Genomic DNA, 22,435 nt, shown 5'->3' on the forward strand with positions numbered 1-22,435 from the left:
CCATTACGCCACACTGGCCTTGCTGCTCCTCCACCAAGGCTCGGCTCTCCCCACACTGTTTGGGCCAAGTTACTTGTGAAAAAACCAAGGCTGCTTGCCAGACAAGAGGGAGGGGAGGGTGGAATCATGAAATCATCTAACTCCAGGGTGTTGCAGGCCCGCAAGGGCTGGTGCGATCCTGCCCTAACCTCTTTCAGCTTTCCCTGCTGGGGTGTGTGTGGGGGAGGAGGAGGCCGGTTCCACCATGCTTGCAGGATGAGCAGGACCCTCTGGAATTCCATGACTTTCCCACTCCAGCCACCCATCTGGGACTCTGAGCCTGGATGAAGTCCTGCCTTAGACAACTTTGTTACAGGAGGGAATACTGACGCGACAACCCCCCAGTTATTACCGACTATGCTGAGCATGGAGGAAAACCTGACTTTTAAGTTCTGGTAGAAATAAGAAAGTTGAGTTGAAACAGGAGAGTGGAAGGAGCATTGGCTTTGGGCCAGGAAGACCCGTGATCAAACCCTGGCTCAAGCATTCCCAAAGGATAACAGCTTGGGCAAGTCACACCTGTGCAGAGGGACAGCTGCCAGCTAATGCACTTACTGAGCCAGGTGTGTCCTGCTTACCTGGCATAATAAATGCACGAGGAAGGCACTTTCATTCCTACTATGCAGATGAGGAGACTGAGGCTCAGAAACATATAGTGGTGACCCCAAGCTAAGCTCTGAATAGGCAGAGCTGAGATTTGCACCCAGGTCTGCCTGACTGAAAGCCAAGGTCTTAAGCCATAGGCTACGCTGGAACAGGGAACTCAGAGAACCCAGTCCACCTTGCACAGGGCCTGGCCGCTTGCCTCGACATGTCAGCAATGAACAACATTTGCATAAGCACTTCCAGGGCCCCCCTTGCCACTCCGCTTCTCATCAGATCTCTTCCAGATGACTCTATGTCCCCACCTCTCCGGCAACAGCTGACAGGCTTGGCGGTAAACTATGATCCAGGGTCCTTAGGAAAACCAGATTCTCCCTTCTGGAGACTGGAATCAGCATTCAGAAACTCTAGTGCTTTGACAACAGGGAAGAACACTGCAACCCCGGGGGGAAGGTGCTCACTGGGGGATGCTCTTAGGGGATGTGGGCCAGTGGGTAGCTGGAGGAAGTGGTCCAGAACAGGCTCCATGGGAGATCCTGAGGCCACAGGGACAGATGGCCTGGGTTCCTGGCTCCTGTGAGGCTGGTTGCATTTTCTGCTCTAGGTTTCAGGGAACACACCTGCCTCTTCCCATATATCCAACCCCATCCCTCTCTTTGTGCCTAAGCTAGCTGAGTGGGCTTTGCTCGGTGGATGTAAATAATTCCTAGGGTAACAATCATGTGTTATTGTTCCCTACCTCCTCTTCTGCTCCTTGGAGGTGCGAGGCAGGCAAGAGGCCTCTGAAAGCAATATACAGGTAGCCCTCCCTATCTAGACCCTCACTGCACGAAAAGTCAGTCTAGCAACGTGCAAACATGTTTACCTAACACTCACTCTTTGAAGACCTACTACAGTGAATCTGCATAAATCACCACAGATCCGGGTAAAGAATGTAGAGGGTCATCCATTTGTATCTCATTCATTCTCAGCCAGGACTATGCCTCCTGCCCATGGCATTGAAAGATGCTGGGCACCAGCACTGTGATCCTCCCTTCCTCTCCCCCAGGGTTTAGATCTTTCTTCCCCTGCCCCAGTGCTCGCTCCTGTCAAGTTCACTTCAGATGGTATCTTAGCATGTTTTAACATATAGCTGCTTTGTTTCTTTACATTCTGTTTGCTGCAGAGCAGAAGCAATAACATAATTTGTTTATGATTCTGTTTGATATTATTGCATACTGAACATAAAACATCACTAATGAATTCATTACATTTTCAATAGGTAACTGGTGTCTCACTTGTTTTACATTATGCAATGACTCTTGGCAGTTTGTTACGTAGGCGTTTTGGGAAACCACTTAGGAACACATTATTTCCCCTCCCCCTGCAAAATAATGAAACACAAGCTCCGAAAATTCTCTATTCGACACTGTCAGAAGCAAATTAGGTCAGAATAATGAAGGATGCCAACCTTCTGAGAGAACCTGTGTGAAAAAAGACAGCATGATGTACAAAGGACAGAGGTGGTCTTCTGACCGCCAGGAAATGTCGACTTTACCGCTGACTTTACTGCTGATCCCAGCAGTTTGTGAAACTACCTCTCTCCAGGTGTCAGTCTCCGCCCTTATTGACTTCTGAGGTGGAGCAGGGACCCTGGCAAGCCCATTGGCTGGCACATTTCTCACTCATCTTGATTGGCATCAAGTTGAGCCTATGACACACAATAATATGTTTGCTGGGATTTCTGACAAGTGACTTTTACCCTTTCCTGCTGGGTGTGAGCCCAGAGCTGTTGTATCAATGTGCAATCGTGTGGGATCCGAGGATAAAGCCAACACCACGGAAGTAGGAATTGGAATGAGAGGAAGAAGCCAGACCAGGTGACACCAAAAAACCCCTGGATTAAGATGTGCTTGAAACCTGGGAGATATATTCTCCTAGGACGTTCAGTTACACCCACCAAAAACCCTCCTGTTTACTTCAGCCAGCTTGAGTTGGGTTTCTGTCACTTGCAACGGAAGCGTTCTGACTGAAAAGAAGACTGTCGAGTCAGGATGGAGACTCATGTTGGCCTGAGAGGTGACAAGGCCCCTTACCAGGAGGCTGGGAGAAGATATATGTTCAGAAAGCTGGGCAAGTGCCCAACATCTCCTGAAGGTTTTCTAAAGAACTCCGTTACATCCTCCGAGGAGGAACCATGACTACCTCTCACACTTGCTCTGTTACTCGTCATTAGTGATGGCAAGAAGAAACCACTGACCCATTGGTTAGACTTGTTTAACCCTAGTGGGGATGGACTTATACCGAGCTGTTCACATTCTGTCTGGCTCCCTGTAAGACTGGTGGTATACATGGTGTTCGTCATTCATTCATTCATTCATTCACCAAACACTGACTGGACACATACTGTGTGTTAGGCCTTGAATAAATTATTAAGGACAGAGAGGAAGAGAAAGATGTGGTTCTGGCCCACGGTAGTCACAGCCTAGGTGGGAACACAGACAAGCAGACAGCTTCAATACAGAGAGATGCACAGAGCTGTAGGGGTGCAGAATGGGTGGCCCTCACTGGCCAGGGAACAAAGTCAGGCAAGACTTCCCAGGCAGTGGGAGTCTTGAAGGGCAGAAGGGGTTACCAGAGCCATGAGTGAACCAGGAAGGCACAGGAGTGTGTGGGGAGGGCAAAGGCGTGTGGGGAGGGCAAAGGCCTGTGGGGAGAGGCCAAGGTGAGGCAGGAGATACAGGTCTGTCCTTGGAGCTGAATGGCCCCAAAAGTCTAGACACACTCAACCAACCCAGCTCACCAGCAAACACGATTATCGTTTAAAACTTAAGTTCAAACACTGCACGCCAAAGCCATTTGGAAATGATTTGCAGATGACCCTCCGTTCTAGAGCAGCCAACAGGTACCCTTTCTCTTAAGGGGAAATATGAAATATCAAAACATAAAGCAACAAAGCACATTATTTGTGTCTCGAAAGTAATGGATGTCAGGTTTTCTTTTTTTTTTTAGATGCAGTTTTGCTCTTGTTGCCCAGGCTGGAGTACAATGGCACAATCTCCGCTCACCGCAACCTCCGCCTCCTGGGTTCAAGCAATTCTCCTGCCTCAGCCTCCTGAGTAGCTGGGATTACAGGCGCCCATCACCACACCTGGCTAATGTTTGTATTTTTAATAGAGACGGGGTTTCACCATGTTGGCCGGGCTGGTCTCAAACTCCTAACCTCAAGTGATCCACCCACCTCGGCCTCCCAAAGTGCTGGGATTATAGGCACGAGCCATCACGCCCAGTCATGGATGTCATTTTTAAGTCTGGGAAATTAAAAAAAATTCTGGACTCTAAAGTTGTAGTGGAATGTAAGTCCAATTAAACTCCTTCCCACCCTGCAGCTCACCAGAGACCTCAAATCCTTACCTGGAGGTCAAAGAACTTGCTGTAGCGCCGGTAAATGGCCTCGGTGGAGCCGCTGGACCATGTGACCCGGATGATGTAGACCTGCGGGAATAACAGATGAGATGGGTGTTAACATAACACCAGACGTGGCCTCCCAATCTCTGGGACCCAAGGGGAGCACAAGACTCAGAGTCAGAAAGACGTGGGTTTCAGCCTTAGCTCTGCCAATGACTGGCAATGGACAAGTTGCTTGCTGTAAGCCTCAACTCCCTCCTCAATAAAATGGGTATAATAACCCCCAACAGAGTTGTGCAAAGGATGAACGACATCAAGTACCAGGATGCACTGGCACCATGTCAGCTCAGGAGAAGCTGCTATTTTCAGCATTGCCAGGATTCCTCACTACCCGCTCAATTCAGTGAGCTACAGGCTGGCTATCTTGCCAGTCATTCCTAAAACCTTGAATTTCATCAGAAGTCATGAAGACGTGCAGCTCTTGGCCATCTTACATTTTCCATGGGTCAGCCCATCATGCTGTCTCCACCAACGAGGACCTAGGCCAAGTTATTTTTTCCCTGAGTCCCAGTTTCTCCTGCGAATGGGGCTAACAGCACCTGCTTCCTCTGCCTCCCAGGATAGACGTGAGGTGCTGAGGAAATTAAGGATGAAGGATCATTTTATAAACCACTGGGCTGTGCTTCCAACCTATGTCACAGGTCACGGCACACACAGAAAACAATACATTGATAACAAATCTGGGCAAACTGAGGTGACTATTAGAGGTCAGAGGCACCTGGCTGGGCCTTTGGTGGCCCTGGACACACCAGGTAGACCCTTAAGGGCTAAGGGATCAGCACATCTGTGACCCATTCCTGGACTGTATAAACTATCTGTTGCTATAGGGTAGTTGTGACAATTAAAATACATGCATACGTGAAAGCTGTTTGGAAAGAGAGAAATGTCATAGAAACACAAGGCGCTCAGTGCTGTTAGAGACCCTGGGGTTTCACAGGCAGGGTCCCTGTCCTCCACGAGCTGAGGGTTAGCAGGAGACACAACCCATACATAAGTGAATATGACTGACTCCTGGGATGCTCCTTCCCCACCTTCAGCTCGCCCCCATGGATACAGAAGGTGGGAGGGGTACATTCTCCATTCATGGTGATTGGTTGAAGGGAGAACATATGACTTGAGCTGGGCCAATCAGAGCCAGTAGGAGTCTGCCCTGGGACTTTTTTTTTTCGAGACGGAGTCTAGCTCTGTTGCCCATGCTGCCGTGCAATGGCATGATCTCGGCTCATTGCCTCCTGGGTTCAGGAGATTCTCGTGCTTTAGCCTCCCGAGTAGTTGGGATTACAGGTGAGCACCACCGTGCCCGGCTTATTTTTGTATTTTTAGTAGAGATGGGGGTTTCATCATGTTGCTCAGGCTGGTCTTGAACTCTTGACCTCAAGTGATCTGCCTGCGTCAGCCTCCCAAAGTGTTGGGATGCTTGAGCCACCGCGCCCGCCCCACCCTGGGACTTCTGCTCCAACTCTGGAGAAAGCCAAGTTCTTCTCCTGAGGTTGCCAGGCTGTCGGGATGTGGAGCTGCTGGGGGCCACCTATCCTCACTGGGGGTGCGGGGGAGCCTGCCTGAGAAAGGAGCCACCATCCCAATGAACAGTCTAAGCTTACATCCAGCTCTGCCTGAAGCGAAATTTATTCCTGGACTATCCAGTTTCCTGGGCCAATAATTACGTCTTGGGCCACATCCACTCTCTTGAATAACTTTTGCAGCCAGTTCAAGTTCAGTTTCTGACCCATGTAATTCCAGTCCAGGTTGATACCGGAAGGGGGCAGGAGAGAGATTTCTGAAGCCTGGAGCCACCACAGTGTAACTGACAGTCACGTAGGATTTTAGACAGCAGGAGAGGAAGGCAGCAACTGCGGGTAGAGGGGAATGAGGGTGGAATAAAGACCAGCTCAGGATGAAGCCACACTGTGCCTGGCAGCAGTTTCCATAGTGGTTTTAGCCAGAGTCTCTTTTCAAATGAGTTCTTAGGAGAATATTCACATTCCAAACAGAAGAAGATAGAACAACTTCAGGGGCTATTCACACCAGTGTGAACATCATGGACTTACAGGAGAAGGTTCTTCAGGTGAGAAGAGATGAAAAATGTTAAGATAGATCAGGACAGATTGGAGGTGACCTTGAATGCCAAGCTAAGGAATTTACCTGGCATGGCCTCGCCAAACCCAATACAGATTATATTTCAAAACGTGGCAGAGATGGGGGAGCTTGGGCTCTAGAGTCAAGAATCTCTGAACTCACACAATTTCCTAACTCCTGGAGCCTCAGCTTTCTTATTGGGTAAAATGGGGTCATCAAGCCTACAGAGTTGTGATGAGCACAAGAGGAAAAGCTCTGAGCACCTTGCCAGGAAGAGAGAAAATGTTGATGAAATCTCAGCACCTTGCTCTCAGACTGCCCAGGACCTACCCCATCCCTGCTCATAAAAACAGGCTCCTTTGACACCAAGGATTTGGGCATCCAGCCCACCCTTCTTCCCTGTCTGTGCTCCCTGTTCCTAGGTAACTCAAGGAGCCAGGGAAGAGGCCAAGGCATCCTTTAGGAGGTGAGGGTCACTCATCATCTCAGAAAGGCGACTTTGTGATGTGAAAAAACCCTGAAGAGTCGTGGTGAGTTTTACTTAAAAAGAATACTTCAAATCTGTTTCTCAGCTTTCCACCCTGCTTCACCAAGACTCCAGCATGGAGATTTTGAATGGTTTACATTCATTCACTTATTCACTCTTCAACATCTATTAAGCACTGACTGCATGCCAGGCCCTCTGCTAGGGGCTAAGATACTATGGGGAGCAAGGCAGACCCAGACCCTGCCCTTGTTAGGTGGAGAGACGGGCAATAAACCAGCAAACCTGCCAACATGCTGGGCAAGACCTCAAAGTCTGCATGAGGGTGGTAGGTGCAGGGGCCGGCTACTTAGATGTGGGGGTCTTGGAAGGGAAGGCCTATCTGAGGAGGCAACCTTTGAATTGAGATCTGAAGGGTGAGGAGCTGGTTGAGAGCTGAGGAAAGGGTGTGCAGGCAAAAAGAAAAGTGGGAACGAACATGCGGCGGCAGGAAAATGCTTGCCTGCGTGTGTGAGGAACAGGAGACTAGGACAGCCGACAGCACTGCGGGAGGAAGGGGCTGAGCGGGGGAGGAGGCAGCAGCTGATGACGAGGGGCTTGCAGGCTACAGAGAAGTGTCTGGATTTCATTCTATTGAAGAGTTTGAAGGGGTGGGGGAGGCGTGCGACAGGATCCAGGGTACTGTTTAAAAATATCCACGCGTATCCCTCCAGCTGCTGTGTGGAAATGGCTTGAAGAGGGGCAGGGACACCAGTAAGGCACCTTTTGCACTACTGACAGGAAGTCAGAGCTGGAGGGGACCACAGAATGCAGCTCATTAAAGGGCCGCACCTGCCAGATGGGTAAACTGAGGGCCAGAAAGGGAAAATACTGTACCAAAGGTCCCCGCCTCCAGGGATGCTTAAGCAAGGTTTGAATGACTGTCAAGGACACTGCCAACGGGGATTAAAAAACAAAGAAAAATTGTCAAAGAATGGATTTTTTTCTTAAAACCAACAAAAAGCACACTCCCATAAATGGAAAAAAAAATTCTGCTTACACACTTCATCCTTGATCTCTTGTTTACAATTTTTAAAGTTCTGAACATACAGTACAAGGATTCTGCAGCAAGCCTAATTGGTTTATTGGAATCAACCCTTGAACACAACGTGATGTCTGCATTTTTAGGCAGAGACCTAATTTTTTAATGAGAACTGTCCTAGCGCAGGGCTTTGTCCCCATCCTGGGTGTGGGGGCTGCTGAGAGAGCACGCACCCTGGGTCACAGAGCCAGCTCTGCTGCTGGAGAAACTCGCTAGGCACTCACCTCTCTGGTCACCCACCCTTCTCTCTAAAACGAGGACAATAATCTCCCTTGAGGGGTAAGCCACAATAGCTAACAGAGATGGGGCCAACGCCCGGCACGCACAAAGAGTGCAACGTTAAGCTTCCCCTCACAGTGGTCATCCCATGTTCCTGCTTGTCTGGTACCTTCCCCCGCTTTTTGTAACAGAATGCCAATTTCCCATGGGGAATCCCTCCTCTGGTCTTCAAGATGGGAGTGGGCATGTCTCCCTCCCAGGCCCGGCCAACCACAGCCCTGCTGATGAATGATGGTTCAGGGATGGGCACATGACGAATGAGACCAAATTCCAGGACTTTTGATGGCACTCTCACGGAAGAGACCATTTTGCCTGCTCAGTGGCTGCTGGGAGAACCTACACCAGGAATTTCCCATGGAAAGTGCCTGTCACACAGAAGAAAGCAGAGCCAGAGGGAGAGAGGAGGGCTCAGACCCCTTGGCAACATTTGAACCCCTGGATCCGGCCTGAATCCAGGACATTTCCCAGATGCAAGCCAAAAGAGTCCTTTTCTTGTTCACATCAGTTTGATTTGGTGTCTGTTACTTGCAACCAGTGCAATCCTAACACACTAGACCTTTACTTTTTTATATCCCCAACCCAGGTAATACTTAGTGGCTTGGTGCTAAGGAATTAAAGACTTCCTCATCGTAGTAGTATTCACAAGAGCCCAAAGATGGAAACCACCGAAGTGTCCACTGGTGGATGCGTGCATAAGTAAAATGTGGTTTAGACATGAAATGGGACATTATTCAGCTCTATAAAGGAAGAAAATTCGGACACATGCTACCCTATGAATGAACCTTAAGGATATTAGGCTCTGTGAAATAAGCCAGTCACAACAGAACAAATACTGTATGATTACAGGAGGTGCCTGCAGTAGTCAAACTCATAGACAGAAAGGAGAATGGTGGCTGCCAGAATGGGTAGAATGGGGAGTGGTTACTTTTCATTGTTTTGAGATGAGGTCTTGCTGTGTCACCCAGGGTGGAGTATGGTGGTGTGATCATAGCTCACTGCAACCTCAAATTCCTGGGCTCAAGAGATCCTCCCACCTCAGCCTCCCAAGTAGCTGGGACTACAGGCATGTGCCATTACGCCTGGTTAATTTTATTATTATTATTTTTTGTAGAGACAGGGTCTCGCTTTGTTGCCTAGGCTGGTATCGAACTCCTGGCTCAAGTGATCTTCCCGTCTCGGTATCTCAAAGCACTAGGATTACAGCCGTGAGCCACCGGGCCTGACTGGGAGTTGTTGTTTAATGGGTGCAGAGTTTCAGTCTAGGGAGAGGAAAAAAGTTCTGGTGATAGATGGTGGTGATGGTTGCATAACAGTGTGAGTGTACTTAATGTCACTGAACTGTATGCTAGGAAATGGCTGACATGTTAAGTTTTATGTTATATGTGTTACCACAATATAAAACAAACTTTTTTTTTTCTTTTTTTTTTTTTTAGATGGAGTATTGCTCTTTCACCCAGGCTGGAGTGCAGTGGGGTGATCTTGGCTCACCGCAACCTCCTCCTCCCAGGTTCAAGCAATTCTCTGCCTCAGCCTCCCAAGTAGCTGGGATTCCAGTCGCCTGCCACCATGCCTGGCTAATTTTTTGTATTTTCAGTAGAGACGGGGTTTCACCATCTTAGCCAGGCTTGTCTTGAACTCCTGACCTCGTGATCCACCCACCTCAGCCTCCTAAAGTGCTGGGATTACAGGCATGAGCCACCACATCTGGCCAAAGAAACAATTTTTAAAGCAGATTTCCTGCAGAGATTTACATACTCCATGTCATGTGCCCTGGAAATGACACTAAAACTTACTCCATGGCACAGCCTCCAAAACATGAGCCTCACATCTGAGAAACAACTTCTATGCAGAATATATTTCTTGAACTCTTTGGTTGTAAGGAAACAACCAACCAGATTACAAGATGGACAAAAGACTTGAAGAGACACTTCATCCAAGAGGACTTATGGAGGGCAAGGGAGCACATGAAATATGGTCACTGCCACTAGCGAGGCAAAGTGAAACCAGGAGGAGATGCCATTACTCACCTATAAGAATGGCTAAGATGAAAAAATAGTAACTTCATCTATCAGAAGTGCTGACGAAAATGCACAGCAACTGGAACCCTCATGCATTGCTGGTGGGGAAGCAAAACGCCACAGCCACTCTGGGAAGATCCTCAGTGGGTGCTGAACCAGCGGGTGAAAGGTTGTTGAACAGGACACCCACGTGGTGTCAAAGTATAACCTGAGGATTACTTTCCCAGCCAGGGGAAAAATGTGTAACTCTACAACTGTAACCAGGCGAGCAAACCTAGCCTCGTGGATAGACAGACAATCCAGTCACTGTGTGGCCCTCGAGGTGATGCAATATGAAGTATACACAATCTGCTGTTGGTATTGTTGCCAACAATGTTTAACTTGAGCTCAAGCTCTTGACCTAGGTTCTAATTTACAAGAAATACAAGAGACAGAGGAACAAGATAAATGACATCATAAGGAAGCAGACAGATCTGGAATGGGGAATGTTCTCCAAGTCAACTAGCAGGACACAGCTCAGATGCTACTGCCTCCAGAAAGCCCTCTGTGACTGCTCCCTGCCCACCAGTATGAGGTCGGGTGCCCCTGCTATAGGTCTCCTTGGCACCCACTTTCCCATCACAAAGCCAATTAACTCTTTACTGAAATTGCTCAAGTGTCTGATTTCCTGCTGGGTTCTAAGTTTCACGTGAGCAAGGACCTGGCCTGTCTTGTTAACGGACTGCTGTATGCCCAGCACTGGGCAGGGTGGAAAAATCTATGCTTCGTGAATAAATGGGGAAGAAAATAAGATGCTAGGAGGCCAAGCCCTCACAGAGAGGAGCGCCTCTCCTCTGCAGGCCTTTGGTCTGTAGAAAGGGACCCTGGCCGTGTTGCTGAGGTGGTCCTGCCCCCTTGCTTTTCCTCTCTGACCCCTGTGCTGCTTCACCACAATCTGCAAACACCCCCGCCCCTTGGGAGCAACATGTTTTAGGGAGCAGCTGGGACTCTTTCCCTCTGCTCAAGGAACAAGGAAGCACAGAAACCACAACTGGGGTTAGAGGGTCACGGAGGTTTCCTTCTGTTCCCAGACAGGATTTGAGCCGGAATCATCCACCCTTTAAATCTGTTCTTACACAATCTCAGCAGCAGGGCCTGTGTAATCTAACCAAGTCCAGACTCTCCAACCTGATTGCAAACCCAGTTTCATCAGGAACAGAAATCCTGGGTTTCCTCACTTCCTCTAAGTCAGTGAGAAGCCGAACTGGTGGTGAAGGGAGGGTGGGAGGCATTGGGGTGGGGTGTGCTGAGCCAGGATCCTTTTGCAGAGGTGGGTAGAGGGCTGAACTTGGTCTCTTCCAAATCCCCGAGCCAGCAGGCCACGCTAACACTTCCCATGTTTTCCTAGCAAGGGACGGAGGCTCAGAAGTACAGTGCCTACAGTCGCACAGCTATGACGTGCAGAGTAAGAACTCTAACCTAGGTCGCCTCTAATCCTGCCACGCCATGCCCCAGCTTGGCTGCAGCTGGAGCGTGGGCCAGCAGGGAGATGTCTGCTCACCCTCCTAACTGTCAGAGTGACCAGCAGATCGTCCTACTGTTCTGCGAGGTTGTGGAGTTCTAGGGTTACAATGGCCTGGATTTATATCCTGCTTCCTTCTCAACTAGCTTTGTGCTCTTGGGAAAGTGGCTTAAGCCCCATGACTCAGTTTCCTCATTTGTAAAAAATGAGGTCTGCAATACTGCTAACTGCAAAGTTGGGGTGAGGATGAAATGAGAACATGCATGTAGATTCTTTCGCTCAGTGCCTGGATATGGTGAATGTTCCATAAAGAGAAACTGTCAGCAGTGGCATCATTGTGAGCAGAGGGTCACAAAGGTGAGGGAACCCTTGTCCCTGCTCCTTCTCCCTACAAATGAACTTTCCACAGCCTGTCCCACCTTTCTCCATCCCACACCCATCTCCCTGGGCTCTGCCCTCTCCATCTGTCCTTTCAGTTCTCTGGGTCCCACAGGGGTGCAGGGGAATGGCCCCATAGTCCTGGGAACACAGGCCCACCGTGCCTGAGCCCAGGGCACAGGTTTCTCAGCTGCCAGAGAGTCAGGACGCTGTCCATCCCCATGGGTGCCTGTGGGGAAGGCCCTGACACCCCCACCCAGCCCGGGCCTCAGTCTGAATGGAAGGGAGCCATTATCTGGCCCAAATGCCAACTGCCACGCACTCAAGAGCCTGACTGGCGCCGGGCTTCGTCTTCCCTGGTTTTCCTCCTCCACTTAGGGTTGAGAACTCTCCCAGGTCAGCCTGACCTTGCCAGGAGCTGACATTGGGAGGAACAGTGACACGGCTCATGGATGGTGTTAGGTGTTTTGTGGCCTGGGCCAGAATAACCCTCTTTCTCTGAGGACCAACCTGTCCCAGGGCCTCCAAAAGCCACTTTTCTTAAACTTGACCACTCTGAAAAGGCAGGAAAGAAAACCAAACCCCTGGCCAATCTCCCACTTGAGAAGTAACAACCTGTTTTTTTTTTTTTTTTTTTTTTTGAGATGGAGTCTCGTTCTGTCACTCAGGCTGAAGTGCAGTGGTGCGATCTCTCAATGCAACCTCCACATCCTGGGTTCAAGTGATTTTCGTTCTTCGGCCTCCCAAGTAGCTGGGATTACAGGCGCCCATCACCACTCCTGGCTAATTTTTGTATTTTCAATAGAGACAGGGTTTCACCATGTTCCCAAGGCTGGTCTCGAACTTCTGGTCTCAGGTGACCCACCCGCCTTGGCCTCCCAAAGTGCTGGGATTACAGGCTTGAGCCACCACGCCCAGGCTGTAACCACCTGTTCTGCCCAACCCCCATGGCCACAGCTGATTGGCCCATGGATAGAGTCACGTGATCCAAGCCCGGCCAATCAGGTTTTTTCTTTCTCAGAAATCTGGGATCAGCCCTGAGCAAGCAAGCTCCATCCAGTAGAGCTGCAACCCGGAGCTATGCTCCAAACACTAGGTCTGCAGAGAGGATAAGTGAAGGAGAAGTGTCAGGAGAAGAACGATGGGGAGAGCCTGACTTGGCTTCCGGCAGTACTCCAGTTCCTGCTTCCCAGGCCTGCCAGCCCACCGGAGGCTTCTATGACGCACAACAGGGGCTGGGCCTTTCAGCTAATTCTACTTTTGGCATGGTGAGGGTTTTTGTGCAACTAAAACAATTCCATGAATTACAGGGGAAAAGTTCAGGCATTATCTTAGGTAAAAAGAACAAGCTAAAACAATGTAATCTCAATCTCAAAAAAATTCTATAATGATATCAACTGTATATAAATGCGTGTGGACACAGACACCCATTGCACACACACACCGTTGATGCTCATTGTTTGCGGTAGTTACGTTCTGTAAAGTGACTGAGAACACTGATTTAGCAAATACCTTAGGAGAAATACAGGGTTAGGGTCTTTCGAGCCTATGTTTTGTTTTTGTCAAGTGATCAATACATAACTTTGTTGCATGTGTGTTTCTTTTTAAAGATACCTTATTTAGGCTGGGCGCAGTGGCTTGTAATCCTAGGTTATGCCTGTAGTCCTAGCACTTTGGGAGGCCGAGGCGAGCGGATCACCTGAGGTCAGGGGTTTGAGACCAGTCTGGACAACATGGTGAAACGCCATCTCTACTAAAAATACAAAAATCACCCAGGCGCCTGTAATCCCAGCTACTGGAGAGGCTGGGGCAGGAGAATCGCTTGAACCTGGGAGGCGGAGGTTGTAGTGAGCCAGGATTGTGCTACTGCACTCCAGCCTGGACAACAGAGTGAGACTCCGTCTCAAAGAACCAACCAACCAACCTTATTTAATATGCATGGTTAATTCATCAACATTGAACTCACAGTCAACAGCACTACAAGTCGTGCCTGAATGAAGCTTCTCCATAGGCACATCACAGCCATCTTGCATTTAGGCTCACCAGACAGCATGTCAGCACAGCATTTGTGGGTCATACTAAACAGCAAAATCAACAAAAAGCACAAAAATGTACAAATGCAGCACTCATAGACTAGGACACGGATTCTTGTTGAGTGTACGGGAGCTGCTGGCCGGGCGCGGTGGCTCAAGCCTGTAATCCCAGCACTTTGGGAGGCCCAGATGGGTGGATCACGAGGTCAGGAGATCGAGACCACCCTGGCTAACACGGTGAAACCCCATCTCTACTAAAAAATACAAAAAACTAGCCAGGCGAGGTGGCGGGCGCCTGTAGTCCCAGCTACTCGGGAGGCTGAGGCAGGAGAATGGCGTGAACCTGGGAGGTGGAGCTTGCAGTGAGCTGAGATCTGGCCACTGCACTCCAGCCCGGGCAACAGAGCGAGACTCCGTCTCAAAAAAAAAAAAAAAAAAAAAAAAAAAAGAGTATGGGAGCTGAAACGAGGGGGGGTGTTGCTCATTCAACCTCAGCTGGGAACGTGCATGTTGGGTGACTCAAATTTTTCACCGCTCCGCACATGCCCATGTCCAAAAATGCCCACAAAAGTGCTTCGAGTATTGCTTTTGAGTTACAAATAAATTTTAGCAAGTAGGCAAATTCGCAAACACGAAATCTATGAATAATGAGGATTGACTGGCTGGGCGCGGTCCACCTGTAATCCCAGCATTTTGGGAGGCTGAGGCAGGCGGATCACCTGAGGTTAGGAGTTCAAGACCAGCCTGGCCAACATGGTGAAAACCTGTCTCTACTAATAATACAAAAATTAGCCAGGCATTGTGGTGCATGCCTGTAATTCCAGCTACTCAGGAGGCTTAGGGAGAAGAATCACTTGAATCCGGGAGGTGGAGATTGCAGTGAGCTGAGGTCATGCTTTGCACTCCAGCCTGGTCAACAAGAGCGAAACTCTGTCTCAAAAAAAAAAAAAAAGGGCAGAAGGCGGGGAGGAATTGACTGTACCATATCTAAATGTGTGTTTATGAGTTTGTATATACACACACACACACAGTTGTGCACCACCTAACATTTTCCAATGATGGACCGCATATACAACAGTGGTTCCATCAGATTATAACACAGTATTTCTATAAAACCTTTTCTGTGTAACACATGGCAAGTACTTGTATATTCTACTCAAATACCATTGTGTTACAATTGCCTACAGTATTCAGTACAGTAACACAGTGTACAGGTTTGTAGGCCAGGAGCCATAAGCTACACCACAGAGCATAGGTGTGTAGTAAGACTATGCCATCTAGGTTTGTATAAGTACGCACTATGATATTCACATGATGAAACTGCCTAGCAACACATTTCTCAGAACTATCCCTGTCGTTAAATGACATGTGACCATGCATATATATGTCAGTGGTTCGCTTTGGGGTGGTATGAATATGGGGGACTTTAACAATTCTGTTCTTGATGCTTGTACTTTCCAGATTTTTTACACTTTATTTTCTTTTATAATCAGAAAAAAAAGATGTCACTTTCTAGGAGCACTGAAAGAAACCTGTCTGTGGGGGCACTTTCTTATCTTGAACCCCAGGCCAGCATCTTCTCCGTTACCCTGGCTCAGTCCTAGGGCCCTCAAGGAGCCCCTGCCGGGTGCCAGCCCAGCTGATGGCGCAGGGATGCCCGGGGTGGGGGTGGGAGGACACTGGCTCACCAGCCGTGGAGCCAGCAGATGGGCCCCAACCAGAACTTACTATGGGAGTGAGGTTAAGTCCTTGACCTCTTACAGCCTCTCTGTTCTCTGAAAAATAGAGATAAAGTCCATCCTCCTTGCAGGCTAAGCTCTCCAGAAATGGAAAGATCTCTAGAAAGGAATCCATGTTGTCGGAATCTCTGCTCATGGGACTTGAGGGCAAATGTTTACTGAATGTTGCCCAACCCTTCACCTCCTTGCGGGGTCTAACTCCAGTCTAAGGGGATGGGGACTCCCAGTGTCCAGAGGGCCCCCATTAAGCATGCAGGAATTTGGCCCCATTTCCAAGCAGTAACAGCTAAGGGGTCAGCTCTTCCATGAATAAAGTGCTAACATTCAATAGCAGAGTAGACTGACTACAGTTAACAACAGCGTATTGTGTATTTCAAAATAGCTAGAAGAGAGGACCTGAAATGCTCTCAACACATAGAAATGACAAATATTTGAGGGGACGGACACCCCAAATGCCCTGACTTGATCATTACACACTCTATGCATGCAACAAAATATCATAAATGTCCCATGAAAATGGACAAATATTATGTATCAATAAAATATAAAAAGATTTAAGCCAGTATCAAGCTTAGAGGCTCTTGAAAAACAACAGGGCCAGGCTATCAACAGGCCAAGATACCTCTGCAAGCCCCCGGCACCCCTGGGTTAGTTGACATTCTCATCCTTGCCGACCCACTGGCCCAGATCTCTGCACAGGGCTGTAGCTCTTGGAAAGGCCCCAGAACTCCATCAATGCGCTGTCTCCAGGGTAAGCTGATGTGAAACAGCTGCCGCCTGCTTCCCCTGCCTCCAGAGCTCTATGAGCTCCTAAGTTTTCACCACTTGAACTGGAAAACAAGGTAAAAAGTGCTGGGATGACAAACGTGAGCCACCGCACCCAGCAGGTCTCCTTTCTTAAAGAAGGAACAGAAGACCTCAGAACAGGTGACACTAGCCAGGAAGAACTTAACACATTGATTTTTCTCTTTCTTTTGAATTTCATTTCCTTCTATTTTTAGCAAGTGCTACTCCTGGTTTTCCCCAGGTATAGTAGACAGCTAAAATTTCCATTTAAAAGTAATTTCAGTAAAAATGTGAGTCAATTTGAAGAATAATACCGTATTAGGAATATAGACTGTAGGGAGCTTGTGGGTATGTCAAAAATTATGATAGTGCTGGTAAGATTGAGAATGAGGATGGTCCTGTGTTCGTGGAATTCCTTGCCATTCTCACTGTATCTGGAGGTGTGTGTTTGAGACAGGGTGTTGCTCCCTCTGTCATCCAGGTTGGAGTACAGTGGTGTAATCACAGCAGCTTCAAATTCCCAGGCTCAAGCAATTCTCCAGCCTCAGTCTCCTGAGTAGGTGGAATTACAGGCATGTACCACCATGCCTGGCTAATAAAAAATTTTTTTTATAGAGATGAGATCTCAGTATGCTGACCAGGGTGGTCTAGAACTCCTTGCCTCAAGCAATCTACCTGCCTCAGCCTCCCAAAGTGCTGGAATTATAGGTGCGAGCCACCACACACAGCCAAGTTTTTTTTTTTTTAATAGATCAACAGCTATAACCTTTCTGAATTCAGAGCCCTCTCCTGGCTCTACAAGGCTGGTGGATAGCCAGGAACAAATTGGGTGACTGAAGACAACATCTCAAGAGAAGGCACAAATGGGGCCGGGACTGTTTCCTTGCAGGGGCTGTGAGAAAGGAGCATCCGTGAGACAGAACTCTGTGGTCCATTAGCAATGTCTGCCAGGGGCAGGGGCTGATGCTACCTACTTAGCATCCCTGGTCTAGATCAATCCCTCCATTTTACAAATGAAGATAGGGAGGTGCTGGCCAGAGAGGTGCAGTGACTTGCTTAGGGTTACACTCTCAGCTGTGGACTCTTTCTGCTTCCATGACAGCGTCTGAATTTCTTTGCAAGTTCCTTGTGCCCCTCTGGGCCTCTTGCATAAGAGACTTACCCAGAGGGCTTTAATCTGGAGGGCTCTTAGAAGTGACTCAGGCCAGCAGTGAAACTGGCCTCCAAGAAGCCCCAGGATCCTGGAGAGGCCCTGTGGGTGGGCTTTTGGGCCGTCCACCCTAGTTTCCATAGCGCAGTGCCACTTTTGGCTCTTCTGTATACACTGCAGGTATAACCCAGCAGCCTGCAGCCAAATCACCACCAGAACTGCCTCTATAAAGGGCCTCGGCTCCTTCACTGGCCACAGCCCTATTCTGCCTGCTTCAGGCAGACAACAAAGGGTTCCAGGCCTTTAAAGCATTTGAAAACCCTCTTCTAGACTATCCTTTGTTCTATAGTTAGGGATATGAGGCCAGAGGGGAAAGGGACTTGCCCAAGGCCAGGTAGCCAGCAGGAAGCAAAGCTGGAACCAGAAGCCAGGGCAATCATCGGGAGGTGCTGAGAATGAGGGCCCTCTGTTCCAGACTGCTGTTTCTCATACCTACGAAACAGTAGAAGCCTGCGGAGATGAAGGGAGCAAATATGCTGTCTCTCATGCAGTGCACAGAGGAGCTAGGGCTTCCCGCTCACAAGCCACACAGCTTCTGCAGCAGGCCATTAGGCCATGATTGCTAAAGCCATCCTGCTCTGCAGCCAGAGCAAGCTTAAATGCCAAAGCACATGCAGCTCTGGGCTCGAGGAGCAGTGCTGGCTTCAAGATCCAGGCAAACTCATTTCCTGCAGAGAAGGGTTCAGGACTATGTCTGAGGGTTCCTAGGAATCCACAGACCCCAGTTTCAGAAGGCAGCTGTAAGAGGGGCTTCTGAATGAAGCTCCCACACTGGCTGGGTTCCCAGGTGGCAGATCCTGGGAAGAGCTTGGGAGTTAGTGACCGGCTGGGTTGCAGATGCCTTGCTCTGGGAACATGCTGTCTTGGTCACACAGGCCCAAGGTGGATAAGTATGGTCCTCGTAGGTGCCGGGGGAGGGAAAGAAACAAGGGCAAGGGAGAGATGGAGAGCGAGGAGAGGGCAGGGCGGTCGGAGGGAGCTCTACGGGCTTGACTAATGGGAAACCTGACTGTCATTCTTCGTGGAGACCCTGGGTTCCCTTTGGTTCTGATCTGTTGACTGTCCCTAGCTTTGTGCCCAACATCTGGCCTATACAGGTCAGCACCTCCAACCTCTTTTTGGAACTGCAGCACCCAAAGTTTGTTTGATTTCCCAATACCCCACAGCAGCATCACCACCAGAAGTGCTGAAGGGGGAGAGGAGGAAACTGAGGCACAGAGCCATGCTGCGCGTAAGGTCGAGAGGCTGGGAAGTGGGTGACATGAGATCTATTCCCAGCCCTGCCAGCCTCCAAAGCCTCTTCACTTTCTTCTCCCAGCATCCCAAGGCCTTGGGTCTCCTGGCCCCAGGCCCAGAGCTTTCCGATCTCCACATCAGCGCCAGGAATCACCAAGCTCAGACTCTGCAGCAAGTGACACACTGGAGGTGGCAGGCTGCCAATATTTTTCCCCCCAATTTTTTCAATTAAGTGAATGCTTGGATGAGGGCCCAAATACAAGTGCTTGTGGTGTCTCGCGTCAGATGAGACGCTGTAGCTTCAGGGCTGTGTTCCTACTGTGCTGTGTCCACAGAGCACGCAGCAAAGGCTCCAGTGGCTGGTTGAGCTGAGGGCTCTGCCTATCCCTGTGTGCAGAGGTGTGCCAAATGGGGAAATGGGGGTAGGAGTAGGGGGAGAGGAGCAGCCTCCAAAGTGGGAATCTGATCTCTCTCCCGCTGCCTCAAACTCTTCAGCTCATTCATTCATTCATTCATTCGGCATATACACAGAGACCTACTGTGCACCAGGCTCTGCTAGAAGGGCCTCCAGCGAGAAAGAGAACACACCACACAGGCACAACGTGGGGCTTAGGGGCCTCTGCAGCCTGCCCCTCTCTGCTGTGGCCTGGCTGGCTTTCTCTCGCCTCCAGGGCTCAATGTCTGCCACTGCCTCTGGCGGGAACACTTCCTCTCCTTTCCCTGCTCAGCTCCTCTTCACTTCTCCAGCGTCAGCCTAGAAGTCACCTCTCCTTGGAAGCCTTCCTGGACACCCCAAGTCTCAGTCTAGCTCCCATTCTCGGAGTTCCCACAGGGCTAGGGCCACCTTCTCTCAGAGCCTGTTCCTCTAGGGGTGCTGGTCTGTTTGCACTACTGTACCCCCACTATCCTGGGGGCCCTCAGGGGCAGGGCCGGGTTTGTCTATTCACCATGGTCCCCCCAGTGCCTGGCAACAATGAGCTCTCAGGAAATGTCTGGTAAAAGAGACAAAAAGCCAAAACAGGGCCACACAGTCAAAAAACCAAGGTGACCTCACTCAAGGCTCTGTGTGTCCAGAGAGGAACAATGCCCGTGAAATAGCTGAATGAACAGCTCTATTGCCAAGGGTACCAGAAACAAAGCTGGCTTTGTCACAGAGGGAACGCAGGCATGGGACTCAACCCAAAAAGCAAAGTTCACATTCCACTCCGGGGTTTCTCCGAAGAGGTAATGGCAAAAAACAGGATCCCCAGGAGCAACTGAAATTCCAGGGGGAATGTCTCATCCCATTGCATTTCAGACGCAGGAAAGCTGAGGGAATTCTTTGGGGTGTTGGAATTGTTTTGTAGTGGAGGTTACAGGAACCTACACATCATAAGATGCTACACCAAAAAAAGAAATTTTACTGCGTTAAACCACGAAAGGGAATTTTACAGCATCCACGTAAACTAAAAAGTTAAAAATAACAATCACTCTTTAATGTCATTAAAAAAAAAAAAAAAAAAGAAGGCCGGGCGTGGTAGTTCACGCCTGTAAAAAAGATGCCTGGACGTGGTGGTTCACGCCTGTAATCCAGCACTTTGGGAGGCCGAGACGGGCGGATCACCTGAGGTCGGGAGTTCGAGACCAGCCTGACCAATATGGTGAGACCCCCGTCTCTACTAAAAATACAAAAATTAGCCGGCCTGTGGTGGTGTGCGCCTGTAGTCCCAGCTACTCAGGAGGCTGAGGCGGGAGAATCACTTGAACCCGGGAGGTAGAGGTTGCAGTGAGCCAAGATCACGCCACTGCACTCCAGCCTGGGCCACAGAAACAGAAAAAGCAGAAAAAAAAAAAAAAAACCCAAAAAAACCAAACCCCACAGGCATCGGCTTTAGAATACCCGACTATGAATCTTGCCTCTATAGCCTGACGCTGCTGTGACTTTGCAAGTCACCTCACAGCTCCGAGCTTCCATTTCTTCACACCTGGAAAATGGAGAGAACAGTACCTACTTTATAGGGTTGGCTGAGGGCTAAAGGCACTAATGCATGTCAGGTGCTTGGCACACCATCTGGTCACAGACAGCTTCCAGGGCCATCACTAAAAACCCATTACGGAGATTAGACACTGGAGGCTCCAACCAACTGAGTAACCACCTTCCTTGGGCCAACTCAAATCTTGCAAAGTGAGATATGTTAAGAGGACAAGTCGGGAATGTCAAGCGGCAAAAACCAGGTATGTGCGCGCGTGCACACACACACACACACACACACACACAGGGCTGCCCGCCCTCTGGGCTCCCGTAACTGATGGAATCTTATCCAGCGGCATGGGCAGCAGGAACTATTTCCAGGGCTGGCCAGGCCAGGCACCTCCACTCTTGCCGACTGAGACACTGAGCTGGTGGAAACACTCCCTGCTCCAGGCGTGCAGCTCCAGCCCAGGCCTCTGGCTGCCAGCTCACGCACTGCTACTCGCACACATCTGGCGCGAGACGGCGTGGGGAACTTTCCAATGGCAAGCAGAGGTGCTGGCAGCTGGAGCCCAGGCTCAGCCGGAACCAACCTGAAGGCTGGCTTTCTAGGAAAGTCTCCAGGGCAAGCACTTAGGGCTTGTTGAGATCTCCAAGACTGCCAGGCCTCAGAGGAGCCTGGGCAATGAAGGAAACAGACCTGGGTGAAATATTTCAAGTGAGGGCCTCTCTCGTGTTGACAGAGCTGTCCAGAGTGAGTGGAGCCGCCAACAAGAGCACCCACTATGCACAAGGCAGTAGCATCAAAGCTGCCTTCAAGGACCACGTGGTCGAGATGGCAGAACAGCAATCCTGCACGTCCTCCTACACAATCACCTGCCTGGGTTTCTGCCACCCCACCCCGCATCCCCCAGGTCTGGCCTCCTGCCTCCAGCAGCCATGTTGGCCCTGCGTCGATGGGGCTGTGGGCAAGGGCGGGACCTGGGGATGCTGTGCTTGGATCCAGAGTCTGGGTGCTGGGACTTGCATTTAACAAGCGGGCAGGAGAGTTCAGGGAGAACATCGCCAAAGTGCAGAAGGAGAACTGACACATGTCATCCTCTCACCTTTCAGCTCCGCAACCAAAGCCAAAAATGTCGGAGCAGAAAACTGCAGAAGTCAAGACAGTTCAAACCCAAGCTCCCAATAAGGGCTAGAAACTGGGGCTCAGACTGGCTGCATCATAGGGAATCTCAGTAGGGAGCCACCAGGTCCCGGGCCGGGGCGTCCTAGGGAATGTCCAGGGCTCTCCTAGCTGCGAGGCAAGGCCATGCTACATGCAAAAGGAAACCAAGTCTCAAGACAGCAATGGTGGGAGTGATAGACTCTGAGCTGGACAGACCTGGGTTCAATCTCGACTACACTACTTAAGTGGGGGTCCTAGAGAAGCTAGTTAGGAGGCTCAGTTTTCCCATCTGTAAAAGGGGGGTGCTAAGAACCTGTCTCTCGGGGGCTGCTGTAAAGTGTAAATGGGATTGTGTCTGTAACACCCCTGCTACAGGGGTGGCTTATGACCCCCTTCCACGTAAGCAGAG

The 22,435-nt window shown here is 49.7% G+C and overlaps 1 protein-coding gene across 1 annotated transcript in view; it reads right to left on the minus strand.

Annotated features, from left to right (window-relative positions):
- The window catches only part of SH3PXD2B (SH3 and PX domains 2B), a 118,749-nt gene that overhangs the window by 82,973 nt on the left and 13,341 nt on the right, over window positions 1-22,435 (minus strand). Inside the window, exon 2 of the mRNA XM_011947795.1 lies at window positions 4,036-4,116. Coding sequence (XP_011803185.1) covers window positions 4,036-4,116 — 81 coding nt within the window. The remainder of the gene's footprint in view (window positions 1-4,035; window positions 4,117-22,435) is intronic.

The sequence above is a fragment of the Colobus angolensis genome, unplaced genomic scaffold (genome assembly GCF_000951035.1).
Source record: "Colobus angolensis palliatus isolate OR3802 unplaced genomic scaffold, Cang.pa_1.0 Scaffold27, whole genome shotgun sequence".
NCBI classification, from domain to species: domain Eukaryota; kingdom Metazoa; phylum Chordata; class Mammalia; order Primates; family Cercopithecidae; genus Colobus; species Colobus angolensis.